The following is a 24,419-nucleotide window of genomic DNA, read 5'->3' as shown; positions in this document are numbered from 1 at the left end:
AAACAGACGTACACCACACATAATGAAGAGACCAAAACTGGTGCATTAAAATCAATCTGATAACTGCAATATATAATTGATTGAATTATAATGAAGCATTCTTATAAAACACTAAGATGTTATATTAATCTATGAGAGTAACATACAGTTTTTGAAACGTTGAACATAGGTAGGTTTAAGGGTCTACTGCAGGGTCGACTAGCAGCTGTGTTCTCTGGCAACAAATTTAATACATTTAAAAGAAAAAAAAGAAAAAAACACTGAAAGAAACAATATACCAAACACGTTTACAATACAATAATCATGCAATCACACCGATTATGACTTAGCTTATAAGCCTAGTTAGTCCAATTTATTTTTTAAAAAATTAGATTTTCTCAGAGCACACGATGATGCTGTGCGACTTTGGAATTCTGCATTACCGCAGGAGGAGCTTTGTCCGCATGCGATTGGTGGCTTGTATCTGCTGCCTGCGCGCTGGTTGGACAGATGATACGTCGATATTAAGGCGTGCATGCGTCTATTGGCTGAGAGCTTAAATGTGGGCGTATCTCATGAGGTACTCTTTTATGAGGTCGGTCAGTTGGAGAAGCGCATCTCTCACATCCACCGGCGCTTCTTTCCAGGCGGAGTGGTGCGGCAGCTGGCGGTGTCGCGGAAGGACACCAGATCATATAAGGCGGCAGTGCGGCTTCCTAGTTTCGCCGGCTTTATCGCAACTACCAAGAGCAGTGCACGAGACCGGCATCCCTGCGAAATGCCCTGCCTCGCAGTCAAATTTCATTGGACCATTTAGTTTGTCTGTGTTTAATATTTATAAAGTTGTGCAGGTTCATTAACTTAATGTTGCAACGAATAATAGGCTACCTTAATACCTTGACGTGAAATCTACGCGCATTCGGTCCCTCAGCCGAGGTAAAGCAGTGAAACTAAGTTTTAAACCAAGTATAATTATTCGTCTTTCATAAGATCCTTTTTGATGACTGACCTTCTCTCTTCGTAAAAGGCTGTCCCGCTCTCCATCACTCTCATATTACCTGAAGAGAACGGACTGACTGCGCAATCATGGGGGTAAGAACGACATCTCTCTTTTACTGCATTATAGCAAACAGAAAAGGATAAAAACATTTTCCCATTTTCTTTAAAAATGTATCATGCATACTTTAAATCGTAAAAAAATGCAGCGTCATGTCCTATGCTGTCAGACATAAAGAGGAAGAATGACATTGACTTGTACGCTGATTCTAGACTGCGACACTGATGGAACAGGACGTTCTGTAATCATACGTTACGAATTATACGCTATAATTTTGAAATTGTTATTAGCCCTATATGAATGGTCAGCATCAGATTCGATAGAACTGCTTTTTTAAACTGTTATAATGCTGTCGTCATTATCAGCGGATATCGCAGATAACGTTTTAGCTGTTATCTTATTTGAAAGCTTGTCGGTGTTTGAATGATAATATCTGAATGGTTATTTTAACCTTGATCGGGTGAAGCTAGTCAGAGACTTTCTAAAGGGCAACGCTGCGCAGTGCTGTCTTCGCCTCATGATTGTGTGGTGTCTATTTCTAGCCTACTTATTTATGCTCAAAAGTAGCCTATCTTGTCAGGTTGTTTTACAGTTTTTAGGACTGTTCGGGTACATCTGTGTGGGGTCCCCCCTCCTGCACCTCATTGAGCTATATCCTTCCGTCTGTAGGCTATACTGACCGCAACGCGCCGCGCGACGCCTGTTCTGAACCGTTAATCCGGATGTTCTGAATGTGCATTTGGATCATCTTTATGGACACAACCGGCATTGCTGAGTGTGTTTCAGTGACTGGTGTCCACACAGACGCACAGACACACACACCCCAGAGCCTGTCCATCGCTGAAGTCCACATGCGTCATAATGCGGTTACCGGGAATCTGTATAAAACCGGCTTATTTTCCTGCATCTGTGACATCACCTCGCGCGGGTAATCACTGACAAGGGCATATTTAATAGATTCAGTTCTGAATAATCACTCGAAAGGTCGAATTTGAATTGCGGCTAATGGAGATTCGCTCAAGTACAGTGTGTAACTGTGGTGGGGTGAAACGAATGTCAGACTGAGTTGCGCAATTTGCCTCATCACCAGGTGGTTTTTATCATGTTATATTCGGAATGACGTGGAGAGTAAAAGCTAGGTGCGTAGCGCAGTGAGAACGCCGGTGTTGAGCAGCTGATGATGTGCGTATTTGAAAGCTGTTGCCAGGGACACAGACAGATCTGCTAAAGCTGTTAACGCAGAATACTTAGCAACATCGCAGAACTGAATGTCACGGACGCTCTGCAGCGAATGCGTCAAAACTGACGACTAGCGGTGTAAGAGCAGGGCAAAAATGATTGCGCACACAGTTTTGTCAAGGATTAATATGAGCGCTTGTGAGTGAGTTTAGCTGGTTAAATGGGATGGAAGGTAACAGATATACTGGCGCAGCTTTTCTAAAGCTTGTTAGCGGTTTGTTTAACGTCGCTAAGGCGTGCCGTGCCGGTTGCTGTCGCAGTGATGATCGTGGCGATGCACCACCATCAGCATCCCAGCTGTTTTATATTATTCCCTATAGGCCGCTTGCTGCGTCAAACACGAGGCGGAGCCACGCGAGTGGAAATTCCCGGTAGCGGCCTTTGATAGGCACGAGATGCGGATACGGAAAGCGAATAGATTAAATGAAGAAGTGACATTCATTGCGGTCGTGTTCAAATGTGCTCTTAAAGGGATAGTTCATACAAAAATAAAAATGTTGTCATCACATCCTTATGTGGTTTCATCATCCTCACTCAGCCTATAATTTTCTTCTGTGGAACATAAAAGTTTCAAACACCATTTACTTTGATAAAAAAATATATATATATAGAGAGAGAGGGAGTGAAAGTGAATGGTGGCTGAGTTTGTCAGTCCATCATATTTTTCCTATACCATTTCCATTTGTTCTCCACAAAAGAAAAAAAGGCTTTGGAGCAGCATGTTGGTGATTAAATAATGGTGAACTGTCACTTCATCACCGGAATGTGTTTCCACAATCACAATATTACAATACATTACAATTATTTATTACAAAATAAATAATTGTGTAAAATATATATATATTATTTATTTATTTAATTGGCAAATAAATAATTTACCTTATAGTTAAGGTTAGTTTCTTGCTATTTGGAAAGAGCAACTAGGCTTATGATAGGACTTTATATGGACACAAACACCAAGAAGAATGTCACAGCTTATTAAAATATGAATCAACTTGTATGCAGGTAGCTAGTATAACATGGATTTAAAATGTTCATGAGTGTGTCTATAATGAATATTAATTACTGGCAACGTAAACCAATTAAAAATATTGTTTCATTAAGCTAAGAAAGATAGAATACAACTGGTAGCATTCCAGTATGTAAATTTCCTCTTCAGACACATGATGATGCACCAGTAAGTATATAGTGTAGCCTATACACTGCAGGTGAGTGCAGCAGGGAGGGGGAGGAACACAGATCCTGTTACATGTAATTAGCCTGGCTGAGCTTGTGTTTCCAGAGTGTGTGTGGCCCGGGTTACCTGGGTGCAGATGGTACAGATAACGAGTGACCAAGGATGAGGACACAGAGGTGTCCATAATGTGGAATTATAATGAAATGATGAATACAATTTAGCAAAGAATTTTTTTTTAAAGATGTATTTTCATATACATATATACACATAGTCAATGAAGTTTATGAAGTATAAAGATTGAGTAAATTATATATATATATATATATATATATATATATATATATATAGGCCTATATTACAATTATATAATTATAAATTATATAAATATTTAAAGTATAATTGATACAAGTATATAAAGTAAATAAGTGACTCTTTGATATGACAGAAACTTTTTAGCTAATTAACTCTCTGTTTTACATAGGAACTTATACTTCAATGGATTAATGTTATTGGACCATATTTAGGGGTATGAATGATTTGTTGTTGTAGGGGGTTAAAGATGAAGTGTGTAATTTTTACTTTTTGTTTACATTTTTATGTCAGCTTAAAAGTGGCTTATACTGATAGTTGTATCTGCATAAAATGACTGACTTCAGCTTTAAGTGGGTTGGATTGGATCTGTTAGGTCTCATTATCACATTCTGTCCACGGGACGTCTGTTAGTGGAGCGAATACTCAAGGTCAGATTACCCTCTCCTCGTCTTTCCCCAGTGTTGATGTAGCGTAACTGCCCCTTAGGTCAGAGCTGCTGTGATGCCGCTCCACCGGTGGGAACATGCATGGAGTGCCTGGTTCAGGTTCCACATCCACACAACATCATTTATTAATTGTTGGTAGAGGAGCTGAGAAAGAACAGTCCATTCTGATGGAAGGAATTCTGTGGCACAGCTGACCATCAGCTCTTCTTTTAACTAGAGCTGTAATGAGCAATCAGTGTCAGACAGTGTCAGACGAATGTGACTTAAGTACTGAGGAGAAAAGAAACTGTGTGTGTCTGTGTGAAGACAGAATAAAGAAAGGAATCCTCAGACAACCCTTTTGAGATGTGAAGCATCTGTGTGTCCTGCTGTGACTGTAATTTGGGGCAGTGATTTATTGTTCCAATCAAGAACATGCACACAGATGCACACAGTCCCACACTCTGGCAAAGCTGATTCGCTCAGTGGATGAAGTATAGACAGATGGAAGGATAGAATAATGGATAGAGAAGAACAGGAGGGGGAGGTATAGAGGTAATACTTTAACAAGAAGGATTACAGATTTTTGTTTAAAGTGAAATGAAATGATATTGCAACAACTCCCCCTCTTTTCTATTTTTTCTTTTCTCCCTTAAATGTGTGTGTGTGTGTGTGTGCGTGTGTGTGTGTGTGTATTTTCTCATAATTGGAATTATTTAATCTCATTATTCTTAATTGATTAAGGATGTTTCTAAATTCAGTGATTCTCAACCTTTTTTGTTTTTGATCTATTGTCAAAAACAGCATTCAGAGGCTGGTACTTCTTTCTGGTACTTCTGCTATAATGACAAAGCAATTGAAACTTTTTTATTTACAGAAACTAGGAGGGGCAATATATAAAATAATAAAATAAAATAATGATAATTAAATCATTAAATTCCATAATTCCAAAAGTGTACACTTTTATTACCAATTAATCTAAATGACTTTTATAATCATTTGCGAATTATTACAAAAATTGAAATATTTAAAAAAAAAAATTTTTTACCGATTTAATATTGTTACAGTTATGTTCTGTTTTGAGTTCGTTTTCTGTCGTTATTAGTTTCTATGGTTATTAATTTGATTAGTCATTCTGTTCAGTTTGTTCCCTGTATATAGTTGTCCGGTCTGGTCAATGTATACGTGTTGTGGCTATTTACCTGCTTCATCTGTGTTTTCCTGGTGGATTATATATTAAAGACTTTATTTGTGATTCATTGTCTTCATTGTGTACTTATACAACCCGAACGTGACAGAAGACCTGACCCAAGAAAGGATACATATTTTTGCTGCGTTTTTAGTTTTAGTGTTGCATTCCCCCCACAATGGACCTACCCGCCATACAACTCCTGTGCCTGGAGAAGCTGGACCGTTCGCTGGAGGACCATACAAGGGAGTTTCCTCAGTCTCAGTCTAAGCCACGCCTGCCAGCAAACGGTCCCAGTGAGGATTTCGCCGCTTATGTGGTGTGGGTGCTGGTGAATAGTGGATCGGAGTTCACCATCGACCCCGAAGAGGACATCACCAGTCCCACTCCAGACTCAGAACCTAGCCAAATACCACCCCGCTGTGTGGACATGACGCCAGAGCCCATCGCAGATGGAGAGCCAGCGCCTGCCGCGATGGAAAAGCCAGCGCAAGAAGCGAATGAGCAAACCATCGCCTCGCAGCCTAAATCTCACAACGCGCCTGACCAGGTGTGTGAGCTGGCAACATCATGTGCCCCCGAGAAAATTATTGTGGAGTATGAGGGTATGAAGAGGAGCCCCGCCCACCCTCCCGCCACAGAGACGGAGTCGCTGCAGGACCAAAGTTTATTGGTATTTGGAGAGGATGAGCCTCTAACCCCAGCTGATCCCGCCCAGCCCTGCGCCCCGCTGCCTCTGTAAAACTCAGCCAGTGCCTCTGCCCAGTCTTTGCTGTCGTCCATCAGCTCTCGGCTCCTCATCTGTCTCCTCTCTGTGACGTGGATCCACCTCGGGCCTTCCGTTATCCAGATCCTCCTGGGTGAGTGGATCCTCTGGCTCCGCCTCCAGCCGCTGATTCCGTTACTTCACCTCGGCTTGTCGCCCTGTCTCCTCTGCCTTGGCTCCTCCTTCCCTCGGCTCCACCAGGGACCATTGGCCTTACGGCTCCACCGGGCTCCCTGGTAACCCGGTTCCACCTCAAGGGGGTCATCGCTGCAGCTCTGTCTCGGCCTCTGAAGCCTTCAGGGTTGCTTTGCTCTTTATCTGTGCCTAGGGCTCCACCACCATCGGCTACGTCTCCATCAGTCATCCCCATGGCTTCGTCAAGGAGATCTCCACCATTTCTCTTCCCTCCCTCGACTTGCCGTGGGATATCATCCTGGCTGGACTATGGGTCCCCATCTGACTCCTTCTGCTCCGGGCACCTCCAACCATCATCGACACCCTGGTCTCTCCTTCTGTCCTCCAGAGCCTCCTCCCTCAATTGGACTGTCAACGCGAGGTCGCACCTTTCCAGGAGGGGGCTCAATGTCACGTTATTGTTCTGGTTTGAGTTAGTTTAGTTTTTCTTGCTGCCTGAGTTCTTTATTAGTTTCTATGCTTACTCATTTGATTAGACATTTTGTTCAGCTGTTGCTTAATTAGTTCCCTTTGTTTGTTCCCTGTATATAAGTTTACTTGTTTCATTTGTGAGTTGTCCGTCCTCGTCAATGTATACGTGTTGTTGCTATTTACACTGCCTTCATCTGTGTTTTCCTGGTGGATTATATATTAAAGATTTTATTTGTGATTCATCTTCTTCATTGTGTGCTTATATACTACCCGAACGTGACAATTATAGAGCTTGACATAACTAGAAAAATGTATATTGATTTTAAAAATGTTCTTGACTTTTTACTTTTATTTATTTTTTAAAAGATTTTTTTAAAGATTTTGCCATGACTTTTCCAAGTCGAGAAATCACATTTTTAAAATACCCTCATTCCCTCAACCAGGTTTCAAGACCCTGAAAATAATGTATTTATGTATAGCATGATACATAATGTATGTAATTTGCTATACCTTGATGTATAGCAAATTATTTTTTGTAGCTGTTTTAGCATTTTTTAAAGCTTGTTTTGTTTTATTTTAAATCATTCTAAGCAGACATAAGTTTGTGTACACATAAAGAAGAAATTAAAAATGTACAATAAACATTCCATATACAATAAATAATGGATTTACATAAAATTTTATTATGATGTAAATTTTCAGTTTTTATTTATAGGTACACAGATTTTGTTTATGTCTGGTATTTGCTTCAGTAAACTCCACAAAGTGAGTCTGGCTCTTTTGTGATGGAGGCGATTCAGGGGGAGCTAATCCCAGTTTGCCCGTAATCAGATTATTTAATCTGTACTTTAAAGCCCAGACCTAGCCTGGTCTACATCTCATGCCAAAACAGATGGTACATCAAGTTCACTTACACGCACACTCATTCAATCATAATCTGGATGAAGTGTTCAGTGTTATCTGCTCTTGAACAAGCACTTCATGACTCACCCCAGAGTCGCGCACACAAATACACCCCCTTATGCCCGATCAAAAAGGCCTTTTTCTGGATGTATCGACATGTGTAAAAGTAACACACTCATAGTAATATATCACACACCGAACAGTCCTCTAACAGTCTTCCCAGAACATCCTCTCAAGATACAAGGATAAGCTAGATACAAGTAGATTGCTAGACCACCCCAAGTTGTTTCTACTGCAGTTTTTTAGATGGAAAACTAAATGACTATACTAAAGTGAGATGAGCTCCTTATGCTAGAGAAAAAGGAGAAAGGAGTGATCTTGCTGGCAGATGTGCTTCTTCATGCTCTGTGAGCATCAGACTGGCCTGGCCATTCCATTGGCTCTGTATAGTGCCACATCTTACGCTTATATAATGCATAATCTTAATATTTAAATGGTGTAAAATATGTAATGATTTCTATTTAGTGTTATAAACTGATGATATTTGATAACTTCCGATGGTCTGATGGTGGTTTCATCATGGCTGCAAGTTACATGCTGTTCAAAATTTGGGGGTTGGTACAAGGACTTGCTGTATACTTACCAAGGCCGCATTTATTTGGTCAAGAATACAATAAAAACTAATGTCAAATATTATTACCATTCAAAACAACTGTTTTGTATAGTAATTTATTCCAATCCTGTGATGAAAAAGCTAAATTTTCAGCATCATTACTCCAATGTTCAGTTTCACATGTCTTTACTGTCACTTTTGATCAAATAAATGCATCACTGCTAAATAAATTGCTGTATTAATTTCTTTCAAAAAAGATTTGAATGGTAGTGTAAGTGACCATTCAGTGCTTTGCTAAAGTGCAACAGGACAAGTCTGTATGTGCACATAATGAGGATCAAGGAATTTGTGTTAAAGTATACAAATGTGTGCAGTATTATGAGAACATAAAATCAGTTCTGTCAGGTCCATTAAGTCAAGAACACATATGACAATAAAAATGATTAGGAAATTAATATTGAATAAATTGCAATTCAAGTTGATAATTGAAATATGGCGGTATGGCTCTGTTCAGGGAGTCCTCTGACCTTTCATGAGCACCATGAAATAGCAGAGAGTCAGAGGACAGCAGCAGCATTAGGGAGCGCTCACAGTTTAGTACTGGGAGAGCAGAACTATTCCCCCATATGAACAGAGCAGCAACGATGACAGAAAAGTAAATGCCACGTTATACACGACAAGGAGGAGCTGGGGAGGAGGTGGGTTGCAGAGAGCGAGCAGTTAGGAGCGAACTGAATCTGCTTAAATAGGGCGCCCTGATTTGAGCGTAGTCATTAGCAGCGAGGGGAGATGAACAGCAGATGCGCTGGTGTAGCTCAGCTGAGCGATCGCTGATGAGACCGTGTTGTCGGCCGATAGCGTTAGCAGCATCTTGGCCTGCCAGAAGTTACTGACGCTGACGCTCAATTCCTCTCACTCTAAAAGCTTTTAAGGACAGGATGACACACAGACCCTGGAGAATCAGTGTGCTTTTTACAATTCTATAAACACAAACATTCATGAAGGCTGCAGTCCCCTGGCAAACTCCAGTAGAGGTTTGCTCTTCCCAAAGGGGAGGTTTGCTTTGTTATTCGCAGGCTAGCTGGCATTGTCATAATCAGAAAGTCAAACTCAGTGAGGAACAAGAGGCTTTTTTACAAAACGTTTCAAGGGCCCTTGTCAATCTTGACTGATATCACTTCCTGTTTTGACAGTTTCGCTGAGTTGGTCTGACAAAAATAAAAAAAATAAAGTTGCCTGGAGAAATTCTTAATTTTTGTCACTTTTACTCCAGTGCTTCTCTTTTTGACTCCAAGGGCTCCTATTGTCCACAACAATATTTAAAGGCGACATGACTTTTTTTTTTCAGTTGTTTGTGATTTACTGGATAATGATTTTTTAAAGTAGTTTTTGATTATAATTTAACATATTTTACTCACAATTTTTACCCCATTATGATATTTTAGAGCTTGCCATATCTAGAAAGATGTAAATCCATTATAATAATAACCAAATAGCAATACATATCCTGATTTTAGTTGTTTTAGCTTATTTTAATGCTTTTTTTGTCTTATTTTAAATAATTTAAAGTCATCTTGAGCCCCCCTAGTCCCTAGTGGGCATGGGCCCCTGGTTGAGAACTGCTGGTCTAGAATGATTATAAATTATAAATATCACCTGCAACAATAGAAAATATGAAAGGAAAGAAAAATAACAAAATCATTTTCATCAATCAAAACTTGATCTCTCTTTTGCAAAGTCTACCTCAGTCACTCTGTCCAAACTTATGTAGGATATATAAGTCCCTGGGCTCCACAGCCACACACTTTTATTCTCTTTGCGTGTCTTACTCTTTAGAATGTGATGCAGACTGAATGAGTGCATCAGTTTCAAGAGCATCAATAATTTGTGAGAAGAGTTCAGGGGACAGACCTCGTGCAGAGACTGTGTGTAGGTGTGTGTGTTCTGAATCAGTCAGTAGAAACGTCAGTGTGCTGGCGTGTAATTCCAGCCCATCAGCTCTGGTTCTCTCACAGAGCAGTACTGTATGTTTTTCTCACACAGTTGGTAACTTTACCACATGAGCACAATTATATCAGGAATTAGATAACCACTGTTACCGCTTAATGACAAACCTAAGACTTCCAACAAGTTTGATCTCAGAGGAAATTTACTATCAGACGTTTATGTAGGATGTCTAAAATGTTTGATATTCTTCACAATAAGCCAACAAAACATGAAAAAATATGAGGACAAATATAAATTATTAAATTAAGCACATTTTATAAACAGCATATTTAAAACAATATTTTCAGGCATCTTCCATTAGCTGGTGTGGTTTGGACCCTGATCTTCCTCATTTTCTCAGACCCTCTGTCGTCTGACAGTGAATCTCTCAACATGAGCTTAACTCAAAGTAAATATTATCTGATATCTTTTCAAAATTGCATCAGGCTTGTCCGTGGGATAACGAGAGCGATCTTCTCCTATTTCCTCTCTGTTCTTTTGCCGCAGTGCAGGTATCATTGCAGATGTACATTGCACACACACACACACACACAAACACACACACACACACACACGTGTTTTCATGTTCTATGGGGAATTTTCATAGACATAATGATTTTATACTGTACAAACAGAAATTTTTCTGCATTTTTACATTTTCAAAAAAAATATTTTTTGTTTGATTCATAAGCAGTTTTCTTCATGGGGACCAAAATGAATGTCCCTACAAGGTCAAACATTACAGGTATTACTATCCTTGTGGGAACATTTGGCGTAGCGTAGGGAATACCAGGTACACACACACACACACACATCAAAAGACACACATCTACCATAAAAACAAAATGTATAGCATAAAAGTGTAACCTATTTCATAGTATACTCTATTTAAATTTTTTTTTTGCTTTTGAATCTATTTTCCTCTGTACACCTCTCTCATTCTGGTTTTCCTTTGTTCTTCGTGTGTATTCAGCTGTTTTTGATCAATTTCGTAGAAATGAAAGATGACCTGTTTGTATGTTTGCGGTGTTTCCATGTGTGTCATCAGCTTTCACACTTTTAGCCACTTTTACCAAGCCAAACTAAAAAAAAACTACTATAGATGTGCTTCTATAGTGACAAGATGTTTCATCTGTAAGATTAGTGTGAGCTGATAGAGGTAATTCTCACTTTCTATTCAGTTAATTATTTAGTGGTGTCACCTACCGCACATGCACAGCACTCGCTTTTGTCACAGGATCTGTGGCGTTGGTGTGTGTGCAGTGCAGGTTGGTTAGAAGGTCGCCGTTGCGTGTGTGTGTGTGTGTGTGTGTGTCCGGTTGGTTTTGGGCAGGTGGTGTCGTGCTGAGAGTCATCAGACATTAAATGCAGCCGCTGACGGTGACAAGCTCTCACACCGAGATAGCAGCAGGTCAATATCTAATTACCCCACAGGAAGTGGCAAATATTCCTCTATCTCTCCCGTTTTCTCTATGCTAATCTCTATCTCTTTGGATATCTCACTTAGTCCGCCAGCTTTCTGTCAGTCCCCACCCCCGCATGCTCCTCTCTCTTTCCATCTGTCTCCTGTTCTGTTTCTCCTCTTTATCCATCCATCTTCATCTCTCACATTCTCATTCTTTTTTAATAGGTATCATCACCTGGCTGCATGCTTGAGTCTGCGCCTTTCAGTCTAAACCTGGCATGTCAGCTGACCATAAACATGCAGATATAAACCTCAGTCAAATTTCGTGCTTTGTTTTGGCTGTGTTTTACGTCACTGTTTGAATTTGCAAGTTTAATCAAAAGAGATAGGCCTGAATTTCGGATTTAAAAATGAATTAAAAGCACAATATCTTTATATTTTTAATTTCCACACAGATATATTGTGTAGTTTTGATCATACTCTCATAATTAATGAATTGGCCTGGTTCTTTCCATATATTGACCTGCAGGGGGCTCTACTCATCCAGAACATCACGTGAGAGTGCAGGGTCTTGCCTCAGTAATTTCCTGGAAGGGAATTCACTCTTCACATATCAACAGTGCTACAAGAATTGTACTTTACTCCCTAGGGCCTAGAGGAAGGCATGCTGGTAGTTCTGGAAGCTCAGTATTGATCAGCCTGTGTGGACAGATGATACATGGTTTCCCACTTTAATGATGACAAAAATAGCACCACCTGAGAGTCTCACGGGAGCCATCTTGGCTCTGCGCTCTGTGCTGCGGTATCATAGGATTACACATGCAGCCAACAGAAACAGAGGATTTACAGAACAGAGTGAATAATGATAGTACACTGAAAGGTCAAAATCTGTTCATGACAGAATAATTATCTAGAGGTTATTTATTTTTAATTAGATTAAAAAAAGGAATATTGTACCTCTCCAGAGTCTGAAATTTGATCTCTGACTTTGTTTAGATAAAGAACAAAGTGTAAAGAATCTGATTTAAGTTCTTTTGAAGCTCATGAACTCCACGTTTTAGACTTCCATCTCACTGTGATCTGAAACAGACACATATTCAATCTAATCAGAGTGTTTTTGATGAAAGAGTCGTGTCTCTGTGATGTCACACTGTTAATGTGAACGACAGGAAGGAGGGAAGATCTGAATTTTTTCAGCAAATTAAATTAGCTTTCTTTGACCTCTTTGAGGTGACCACACCGTTTATGTTTAGTCACCTCTCATGAAGCTCAAAAGCAATATTAGTTCAGAGTAAATTACTTGAAATGATCTTCATTATGATTTTACAGTGGTGGTGTTGATTAACTGATTATTTTCTCTCTCCTCTATCATTTTTGTTTTAGTATGGACGATCGGATAGTTACCGCGTGGCCACCACGCAAGATAAAGATGAAAAAGGTTCTCCAAAGAAGAAAAAGGGGGTAAAAGATCTTGATGAACTGAAGAAAGAAGTTCCCCTGGTAAGAATCCCACTTGAAAAGTAGCGTGTTTGTAGCCATTTTGCCTTTTACTTTGTTAAATGTCCCTTTTTAACTTCCATTTCAGACGGAACACAAGATGTCAATTGAGGAAGTATGCCGGAAATTTCAGACAGACATTGTTCAGGTAAACTCACAGATTATTTAGTGTTTGCTAAAACCAAGTTTCCATGTTTGTTAAACCCCCCCTTTTATAATTAGAAAGCCAATGTGTGTAATTGATGATAAATATTAGAATAGTGCAGGAAATACTCACTTTAGTTTAAGTTTGAACACATCAATTGTCTGGGGAATGACTGTTGTGTTGTGATGCACTTCTCTTTATTGACCACTAGGGAGCACTACACTCTGTAAAATACATTGGTTCTCATACTTTTAGTAGGATATGTAGGATAACTCTGGTACTTCTGCTGTAGTCAAGTCTCCATATAGCGCTTTATACAATACAGATTGTTTCAAAGCAGCTTTACCGGGATAAACAGGAAAATAATGATTCAATGATGCAGTTAAATTCTGCTGTAAAGCAGCTCCTGAAAGAAAATAGTGTTCAGTGTTGATTTAGCTCCGATCAATAACTGTAAAGATCATCAACGTAATAATGTCATAGCTGCTTGTTTTCAAACTTTTTAATGAACAGAAACTAGTAGTTTCAATAGATGACGCTTGATGATTCTAGATGTTCTTCAATAAAAACAGCAGTTATAAATTAATGAATTTCCGGAAAAATTGATTGTTCGAATTTTAAGTTAGATCATTTAAAAGAAGTCTTTATTTATTAAATATATATTTTTAAATTTTTTAAATTTAATTAAACAAACAAATTTAATAGCACATAATTTGTCTTGGGAATGACTGTTGTGCTGCACATCTCAATATTGACCACTTGGGAGCACCATACTCTGTATAATACATTGGTGTTAGTTTATTTATTTATTTATTTATTTAATATTACTTTTTTTTGTGTGTGGATAAATTAACAAATATAAATTCATTTTAAATAATTTCAAGTCATCTTGTGGTCTTCTTGGAAGATTACTGAGGTCCCCTGATTGACAACCCTTGGTATAACAGACCCAGTAATACACAGCATACATGATATGTTCACACTTTGAGTTCCTAAAATAAAACTGAATGTGTATTAATAGTAACTTTTGCTAATGGTTAATTCTTACAATGCTCTCTCTGCAAAAGGGTTTAACTAATGCAAAGGCCAGAGACTATCTGGTGCGAGACGGGCCAAATGCTCTGACCCCGCCGCCCACGACACCTGAGTGGATTAAATTCTGTCGTCAGCTGTTTGGAGGTTTCTCCATCTTGCTGTGGACCGGAGCCATTCTCTGCTTCCTGGCCTATGCCATTCAGGCTGCCACCGAAGACGAGCCGGCTGGAGATAATGTGCGTATGCGTCACATGCCAGCACCCTGCCACATATGCCTTTTCAAGGAATCTGCATTAAATATGAATATGATAACTGAATGTGTCTTCTCTGGTCTCCTCTCAGTTGTACCTGGGAATCGTGTTGTCTGCTGTGGTCATCATCACGGGCTGCTTCTCCTACTTCCAGGAGGCAAAGAGCTCCAAGATCATGGAGTCCTTTAAAAACATGGTGCCACAGGTATTGGGAACATTCCATGCAAAACTTAAGACACAGAAACACAGAGAAACAGTGAGTTGAAACGACACTCTGTCCACAGCAAGCGCTAGTGATCCGTGAAGGAGAGAAGATGCAGATCAACGCTGAGGAAGTGGTAGCAGGTGACCTGGTGGAGGTCAAAGGTGGAGACCGAATCCCAGCTGACCTCAGAATCGTCTCTGCTCATGGCTGCAAGGTACGTGGTTTATAAACCTCAGTCATTTGTCAAGAATCTGTGAAACGAATCTGTGTGCGATCTAGTGGACAATTGTGTGTCTTTGACATCATTCGTAGGTGGATAACTCCTCCCTCACTGGCGAATCAGAACCTCAGACAAGATCACCTGACTGCACTCATGACAACCCTCTGGAAACCCGCAACGTCGCTTTCTTCTCCACTAACTGTGTGGAAGGTACGGGATTTACTACAGTGTTGAACTGGTCTATCTACATAAAAGTCAAGCTCAGAAGTATGACTTTTTCTGTTTCACTGTTAGGCACTGCTCGTGGTATTGTGGTCTGCACTGGTGACCGCACCGTGATGGGCCGCATCGCCACGCTGACCTCAGGACTGGAGACAGGAAAAACCCCCATCGCCAAGGAGATCGAGCACTTTATTCACATCATCACAGGCGTGGCTGTCTTCCTGGGACTGTCTTTCTTCGTTCTGTCAATCATTTTGGGTTACTCCTGGCTGGAGGCCGTAATTTTCCTCATCGGAATCATCGTCGCTAATGTGCCTGAGGGTCTGCTGGCTACTGTCACTGTGAGCACATGCAGTCGTCTAAGCATTTGAATACTGTTCAGAGGGTTGGGAGCCAAGAATCAAAAATATACAGTGCAACCAGTGTAGTCCAAATCCGAAGTGAATGACTCTTATAAATATGAACCTGTTCTTTTTAGTCAATCAAAAACATTCAGCATGACCAAGTTGTACAATTTCTCAACAAATGACTCTTATGAACCCTTTTAGTGAATCCAAAAGCTTATCCAGGTTAATCCGATTCCCAAGCGAATGACTCTCATAACCCGTTTCTTTTTAGTGCATCAAAACATACAATGGATTTATAATAGCGCTGTCAATAGATTACAATTTTTAATTGTGATTAATCACACCCTTTTGTGCGATTAATCGCATATCGTGAAATTAAGCATATATCATGTATCTTGTTTGACACATTTATTTTGTCATAATTTGCTATATCCAGCAAAGCAAACTATCAGATTGAAGGGTGATTCTCACAAAACTGTATTTTCTGCAAGCTTTTTTCAAGGTACATTTCCAAAAAAGGACACTTGGAGACTCCAAAATGTCCAAATGATATAAGGAGTCCATATAATTCATAAATTTATGCACACCAAAGCACACCCGGAAAAATATATATTACAGAACAAAACATTTCAGAATTCAGTGTACAGTATGTGTACAGTGTAACAGCAAAGAGCTTGTTTACTTTTTACACGTCAAGTTGCGATACTGAACAGGACCACATGAAGATGGCAAAAAAACAACAACACTTTGACCTGACTGCATATGCCCACTACAGTACACTTGTACAGTAGTACTAAACACAGCAACAGAAAATGACAGAGCTGATGTTTCAAAGCTAAACATCTAAACATACACTGGAATTAATAATTCACTGTAAACTGGCCACGTGCCACTGTTCTCTCTGCCATCTCTGATGTAGGCATATGCAGTCAGGTTTTCTTTACACTAGCGCTGTTTTGTACTGGTTGTTTTAATGCATTCGCTCTCTGGATAATTGGACTGAAAACTTTCCCCGGAGTTTAGCTGCTTAAAATGATCTGATTGCAAACAAAGACGCGAAATTGGGTTAGAATAGAAATGTCTACCAGGGTTACAGGTGCTTGAAGCATTGTCATTGTCATGATTGTCAGCAAATCATTTTAACATGCTAAGGATTTTGAATTAATCGCATGTGTTAATGTTGTCAGCCCTAATTTATAACATTTATTGCATTTATACTGCATCTAAAAAGGCTCTGAAAAGTCAGTAAAAAAGTATGCAATAATTGTTTTAAATGTATTTATTAAAATTATAAATTCATATTCATTTGGCAATCAAATTATTATTATTTTTTAAAATATTCCTTCCTTTATTTGATTCAAACAAATTGGAATGCATTTTAAATTCCTTAATGTAACGTCTCTCTATTGTCTCTTTAATCTCAGGTGTGTCTCACTCTGACGGCTAAGCGTATGGCCAAGAAGAACTGCCTGGTTAAGAATCTCGAAGCTGTAGAGACACTAGGATCCACCTCAACTATCTGCTCGGACAAGACTGGAACATTGACCCAGAATCGAATGACTGTCGCACACATGTGGTTCGACAACCAGATCCATGAAGCCGATACCACTGAAGATCAGTCTGGTTTGTTCCTTTCTTCTTACGCGGAGACCGATGATGATTTTGTCTTTATGACACCAATTCTTCTTTTCAGAGTCTAAGTTGGTCTCTCTTTGCAGGTGCTTCATTTGATAAGAGCTCCGTGACATGGGTGTCTCTGGCCCGTGTGGCAGCGCTGTGTAACAGGGCTCAGTTTAAGGCAGGACAAGATACTTTGCCCATCCTAAAGAGGGACGTGGCGGGTGATGCTTCTGAGTCCGCCTTGCTTAAGTGTATCGAGCTGTCCTGTGGCTCAGTCAGGAGTATGAGAGATAGGAACAAGAAAGTAGCCGAAATCCCATTCAACTCTACCAACAAATATCAGGTTTGTCATCAGTTATTGATTTTCAAAATCAAACAGCAAACATCAACTTGAGTTATGATCAGTGGAGGTTCAACAACCAACCAATAGCATTTCAACACTCCATAAAATACGCCATGTGAACTTCTCAAGTCTATTAAACTTGCCATTGTGTACTGGAAATATTGTCATTCTTATGAAAATGTTTTCAATATTGTTGATTCCTATAAATCGTCTGCTAAATTACTTCATGTAAATGCTAAATCACGTTATTTGGGTCAAGTGTGGATAATAAAGTGTCTGGAGCAGCTCTGCAGCCTGTCAAAAAAGTGTAATTTTGAGCTTAGTCATGTAACCCTAAAACTGAAAGTACCAGATATGAAAACATTGACTAGCATTACCACCAACAGTTTCCTCTTATCCATCTTTTCCATATTTCCCCAGCTGTCCATCCATGAGACGGAAGACCCCAACGATAACCGCTACCTGTTGGTGATGAAGGGGGCGCCAGAGCGCATCCTAGATCGTTGTTCCACCATAATGCTGCAGGGTAAAGAGCAGCCCATGGACGAGGAGTTGAAGGAGGCCTTCCAAAATGCCTACCTGGAGCTTGGAGGACTTGGAGAGAGAGTACTGGGTGAGTAATATATGGTATCATTACACAGCACTCTGGAATAATCAATTCTGATTGGTCAATCACAGCATTCTTGGTCAAATATTTTGCATAATGACCGCTAAACTGTATAATTGATCGTTGTTCTTTTTCTACACTTTGATAGCACTCTAGTCATCTTTCTTCATTAAAATCTTTAATTTCAAAGCACTTATTTATTTGGTCAGTGGCTATGTAATAAGGAGGATAATGTACAGATAATTGTATGGTTATATAAGATAACCGCCGTAAAATTGAGTATATATAAAAGTATATACACTACTGGTCAAAAATGTGAAAAAATATAGTTTTTTTGCCATCAGTGGAATAAATAAAATATGTAATAGAAAACAATATTACTGTTGTTTGTTACAGTATAAAATAATTAAAAATGTGTAAACTTGCCTCCTTTCCACAGGATTCTGCCATATCTTAATGCCCGAAGACCAGTACCCAAAAGGCTTTGCCTTTGACGCAGATGATGTAAATTTCCAGACAGACAACCTTTGCTTTGTGGGACTGATGTCAATGATCGACCCGCCCCGCGCTGCCGTGCCTGATGCTGTAGGAAAGTGCCGTTCTGCCGGAATCAAGGTCATCATGGTGACAGGAGATCACCCCATCACTGCCAAGGCCATTGCTAAGGGTGTGGGCATCATCTCAGAGGGTAACGAGACTGTGGAAGACATCGCTGCCCGTCTCAACATCCCCGTCAGTCAAGTCAATCCCAGGTAAAGCCGGGACCAGCACTGTAAATGCACACAGCACATTAGCAAAGTTTTGCAAGCAAAAAAGGATCCATTATGATGGATGAAGCACAGCTTACACAGAAGTCACTTTAAAACCAAGCAGCTTGCCTGTTGGTCAACGTGGAAAATTTGCATGGCTAGTAAAGTGGATTACTATTGAAATGAATAGCATAGTATTGTATTTATTTGTGTTTTTTGTTTGTGTGTTTTAGGGATGCCAAAGCTTGTGTGATTCATGGAACAGATCTGAAGGACTATTCTCAGGAGCAAATAGATGAAGTTCTGCGGAACCACACTGAGATTGTGTTTGCCAGGACGTCTCCTCAGCAAAAACTCATCATTGTAGAGGGTTGCCAGCGACAGGTAAATGCATATACTAGCATTCAATACGGTTTATGATCTTTTGTCATTTTAATAATGTCCTGATTTGACCTTTCATTCTTTCCCTTTTCTCCTCTGTTTCTTTCCCTGTCACTCAGGGGGCCATCGTGGCGGTAACAGGCGATGGTGTGAATGACTCTCCAGCCCTGAAAAAGGCTGATATCGGTGTCGCTATGGGCATTTCCGGGTCTGATGTGTCTAAACAGGCCGCTGACATGATTCTGCTAGATGATAACTTTGCCTCAATTGTCACTGGAGTAGAAGAAGGTGAGTAAGACAATAAGGAGACTAGTGAATTGGAGTGCATGGGAGGACAGGACAGATGTTGTCAAACAAGATGTGTAAATCCATCTCTCCACTTGCAGGCCGACTCATCTTTGACAATTTGAAGAAGTCTATTGCGTACACCCTGACTAGCAACATCCCTGAGATCACCCCCTTCCTGTTCTTCATTATCGTCAATATCCCTCTGCCACTGGGCACCATCACCATCCTCTGTATCGACCTGGGAACTGACATGGTAAGCACTTCACTCTCACACTCGACATTCAGCCTTCTTACAGACACCTATATACACACGCACATGAATACAGTGTTTACCCATACACAAAAATCTACTTTCTCTCTACCTCCATAGGTACCTGCTATTTCTCTAGCTTATGAGGCTGCTGAGAGTGACATCATGAAGAGGCAGCCCAGGAACCCTCAGAGAGACAAACTTGTGAACGAGCGTCTCATCAGCATTGCTTACGGACAAATTGGTTAGTCTTGTACTACTTTGAAACTTAGTTTTTACTTCAGCTTTTACTTTATTTAAAGACCTAAACAACTACAGTCATGATGCCCTTTTGGAAAAGTAGTCATGGTCATGGAAAACCTAGAAGTAAAAATGTGAGTTCCAGGCCTGGAAATGTCATGGTAATTAACAAAAATATATTCTAAAATATGAATATAGTTTTTGTTTCTTGTTATGCTCTAGATATTTAATTATCCATCTAGAAATTGCTCTTTTTGAGTGCAATTTCTATAAAATGATCGATTTGTTATCCAGTTATCATGACAGAAAGGACATGGAAAATATATATACACAGACATATATACAGTAGTCATCTATACAGTATATATGGAGTCGGTGGCATTATTTGAAAGAAGTTTCTAATGTCCACCAATTTGTTTGTTTTTTAAAATCTCACTGACCCCAAATTTTTAAACACTAGTAGTGTATATATCAGTTAGACTATGCAACATTAACCATGAAGCGTTACCATTAACCATTTGAACTGATGTATTTACAGATTTATTTTAGTACCAAAAATAAAACTAGAAAATATGACAAACAGCAATAAAACAGCATTTAACTATCATATTGTTTTGTAAAATTATTTTAATACATGTTTGTTATTATTACTTTAGATTATTTTCTCAAAAGAGAAACAAATATTGTGTAGGCATCTGTGCAGAAAAAGTAAGCATATGTTGTGTATGTGTGCGTAGGTATGATCCAGGCTTTGGGTGGTTTCTTCGCCTACTTTGTGATTTTGGCTGAGAATGGCTTCCTGCCCTCACTGCTGGTGGGTATCAGACTCAACTGGGATGATCGCTCGATGAATGACCTGGAGGACAGTTACGGACAGCAGTGGGTGAGTATTTTGTGTTTTATTATGTTGTGACATCATAAGTGTTTAAAAGTCATACAAGTCTCAGAGGTCCCTGCATGTATGAGATGTTGTGTCCGTGTTCCACAGACATACGAGCAGAGGAAGATTGTTGAGTTCACGTGTCACACAGCGTTCTTTGTCAGTATTGTGGTTGTACAATGGGCTGATGTCATCGTTTGCAAGACCAGACGCAACTCAGTATTCCAGCAGGGCATGAAGTGAGTTCAGGAAGCTTGTGTGCAGGAAGTTTGTTTTTGTATTGATTAGAACATTTGAGGTAACTGTGCTTGTCCTTTTACAGGAATAAGATTCTGATCTTTGGGCTGTTTGAAGAAACAGCTCTCGCTGCATTCCTCTCATACTGCCCGGGCATGGATGTGGCCCTCAGGATGTACCCGCTCAAGTGAGTTTAACACACACACACATGCGCAAATTCATATGTGGAAATAATTTTACAAGCACACATCCAATTCCACCTTTGGTTCTCCCAAAGACCAGTGTGCTTATCTCCAAAGGAGAAAGTTTCACAGTTTGAGTTTATTTATTTTTTATTGTATTCAGCAAGGACACAATAAATTAAAGTGACAGTAAAGGATTTAAAAAATCTGTTTAAAATAAATGCTGTACTCTGTACAGGATTCATGAAAGAATCCTGGAAAAAGTGTATCAGTTTCCACAAAAATAAAAAAATGTTTTCAACATTGATAATAATAAGAAATTGTTCTTGAGCATCAAATCATCATATTAGAATGAATTTCCTGAATACCGGGCATAAACATTAATAAATGCAATATAAAAATTAACGTTCAATGCATTGATTATGGATTTAATAATAATATTAAAACTGTAATAATATATTTAAATGGTTATTATTATTCACAATGTATTATGCATTCATTTCTTATTCAGAATACAATTCGTGAACTGTTTCAATCAATTATTGAATGTAAAATCTTGTGTACTGTTTTAGTCAATATGCCAAAATGGTGGAAACTGTCCTTTCAAATAATTGTAATAATTTGTTCAATAATTTCAAATCTTACCAAAATAATCAAATCAAACTGAAACGGATTCAGATTTAATGATTCATTTCATTAGTAAAGAATCTACTTTAATTATTAGGTTGATAATGAATACACATGTGAAATATATCACATGACCTTAAATTGATGCTACATACTGAATACAAATGTTACAATTTCAATTTCTACTACATGAAGTATATATATATATGCTACTTATAAGTATTCTGCCATTTAAAATTGTGTCTCTCCTCATTTGTCTCTCTCGTCCTTAGGCCGAGCTGGTGGTTCTGTGCTTTCCCATACAGTTTCTTAATCTTTGTGTATGATGAGGTGCGAAAGCTTCTCCTGCGCCGGAACCCCGGTGGTACGTGTTCCTCTCTACTGCCTCAAAGACACACACTCAGAATTACACACTTCTTATGAGTATGCCTTATATAAAGTCATAGAATTGGGACATTAAGGGTCTTTGTTTGAATTAGGGATACAATAAAACACTATTCAGTTAAGAATTATGAATGAAAACGTCAGAATTTCTCAAAGTGATTCCCTCTCTTTGTCTTTCTTTTTTTTGCAGGATGGGTGGAAAGGGAGACATACTATTGATCAACAAATCTTCTTTATTCACATTCCTACATCTTCCATTTTGTTCTACTACTTCTCTACCCAACCGAGATGCACAACCATCCTCTCTCGCCCTCCTTTCAAAGAGACAACAGCTTTAAGCCAATAGCACGTCTCCCCCCAAAGAGGAAACCACAAAGCACCATCCAGACTCTCGCCCATCCCCCCACCCCCCCCCCCCCCCCCCCCATTTCCTATAATACTCTTTGCATGTATTTTCACACGGCTGTGTACATAAAGTCTGCTATATATCTAAAACAGGCAGCTGCATAATCATTATGTAGATTCGAAAGGAGCTTTTGATGCTAAAAAAAGGGAGTATGTACGCTCGCCTATTAAAAAAGTCCGTCCCTCCTCCGATCCTTTACATCCTTGCCTTTTCCCTCGACCTGTCCTCCAGTCACACACGGATACACAGATCACACAAAACCTTGTCGGATCCCAATGAACAAACTAGACTCCGTTTAACATAGTAACTTTCACTATTTCATTAATACTTTTGCTTCTTAGGACATTTCATGTTCTTTAATCTCTAACGGAGGTGGTTCGGCGGCTTTGAATTTTTATTTCCGTTTTTTAATCTCTACTTTCGTTTGATTGACATTGGCATCCTCTCTCACTCTCATTGACGTTCGCTCTCTGTCTTTGTTTGTGTGCTTGTTTGTCCGCTACAATAACCCTGAATGTTCCAATACACTCTCAATCTCTGTGTTTTAGGGAAAAATGTAAAAAATACCACATCTGATTAAAGAAATGAAGACAAATCTTGGAAAATAGAAACACTGAAAAAACGTAAAATTGATCCTCTTGTATGTTTTAACTCATATGACTGAAACACACAGGCAGTTTCCTATCAGGTTTTGCACAGAAAACTAGTATGATGTTGAACAGCGTCTATGGAATAAAATCCACTGCCGTCACGGACCTAAACACACCAGGTTTTTTTTGTTTCCCAGTTAAACTGGCTGTTTTGGCACATTAACTGGTGAAGGTAGATTTCAATGTCTATCTGTCATATCAACTTAAACCATTTGTTCTCCGAATATCTCACTTGAGAAACAAATTTAATCCAAACTTCACAATTGAGCCTGGTGTGTGCGGGCTCCACCGCTGGTTTGTCAGAAGATGCCATCGATATGAAGCAGTATTGGGTCACGTGGTCTGTATGTGCGTGAGTGTCTGCGTGTGTGTGTTTGATGAGGGAAAATGAGTGCGCTGCTGCAGTCGGCCATTGCCTGTTCATATGACAGACATGTGGATGTTGAGACTAAAGACAAAAGGACAAAACTACTGGTAGAATCATGCATATGAAAGGTCAAATCCAATAAAACATCTAGTACATTTAATACTACCAAGTGATGCCTGACTCTTCATTTTCCACATTTCTTACTGCTTCAAATATATAACTAAACTGTCCTTTGCAAGTTTGTGTGTATGTGAGAAAGAGAGAGAGAGAACTTCAAGAATTGTAATATGAGATGTTAAACTATTAAAAATTACTAAAAAAGAATGATAAACAAAATATAAAAATGAAACCTATTTCAATATATTAATAATTATACACTCACCGGCCACTTTATTAGGTACACCTGTCCAACTGCTCGTTAACACTTAATTTCTAAGCAGCCAATCACATGGCGGCAACTCAGTGCATTTAGGCATGTAGACATGGTCAAGACAATCTCCTGCAGTTCAAACCGAGCATCAGTATGGGGAAGAAAGTTGATTTGAGTGACTTTGAACGTGGCATGATTGTTGGTGCCAGAAGGGCTGGTCTGAGTATTTCAGAAACTGCTAATCTACTGGGATTTTCAC

The 24,419-nt window shown here is 39.3% G+C and overlaps 1 protein-coding gene across 1 annotated transcript; it reads left to right on the top strand.

The window, feature by feature from the left end:
• Positions 1 to 601: 601 nt before the first annotated feature.
• Positions 602 to 23,955, top strand: atp1a3b (ATPase Na+/K+ transporting subunit alpha 3b). Its single transcript, XM_056241837.1, has 22 exons — positions 602 to 915; positions 1,007 to 1,071; positions 13,041 to 13,157; positions 13,243 to 13,302; positions 14,367 to 14,570; positions 14,677 to 14,790; positions 14,870 to 15,004; positions 15,103 to 15,220; positions 15,305 to 15,573; positions 17,004 to 17,202; positions 17,298 to 17,542; positions 17,963 to 18,155; positions 18,589 to 18,901; positions 19,132 to 19,282; positions 19,399 to 19,567; positions 19,666 to 19,820; positions 19,938 to 20,061; positions 20,795 to 20,940; positions 21,046 to 21,176; positions 21,260 to 21,361; positions 22,256 to 22,347; positions 22,558 to 23,955. Exons 2-22 carry the CDS (start codon positions 1,066 to 1,068, stop codon positions 22,584 to 22,586), a joined length of 3,072 nt encoding a protein of 1,023 aa, XP_056097812.1. The 5' UTR covers positions 602 to 915; positions 1,007 to 1,065; the 3' UTR covers positions 22,587 to 23,955.
• Positions 23,956 to 24,419: the final 464 nt, after the last annotated feature.

The sequence above is a fragment of the Rhinichthys klamathensis genome, unplaced genomic scaffold (genome assembly GCF_029890125.1).
Source record: "Rhinichthys klamathensis goyatoka isolate OS25496 unplaced genomic scaffold, OSU_Roscu_1.1 h1tg000679l_1, whole genome shotgun sequence".
NCBI lineage: Eukaryota > Metazoa > Chordata > Actinopteri > Cypriniformes > Leuciscidae > Rhinichthys > Rhinichthys klamathensis.
This window is presented reverse-complemented; position numbering and strand designations above follow the sequence as displayed.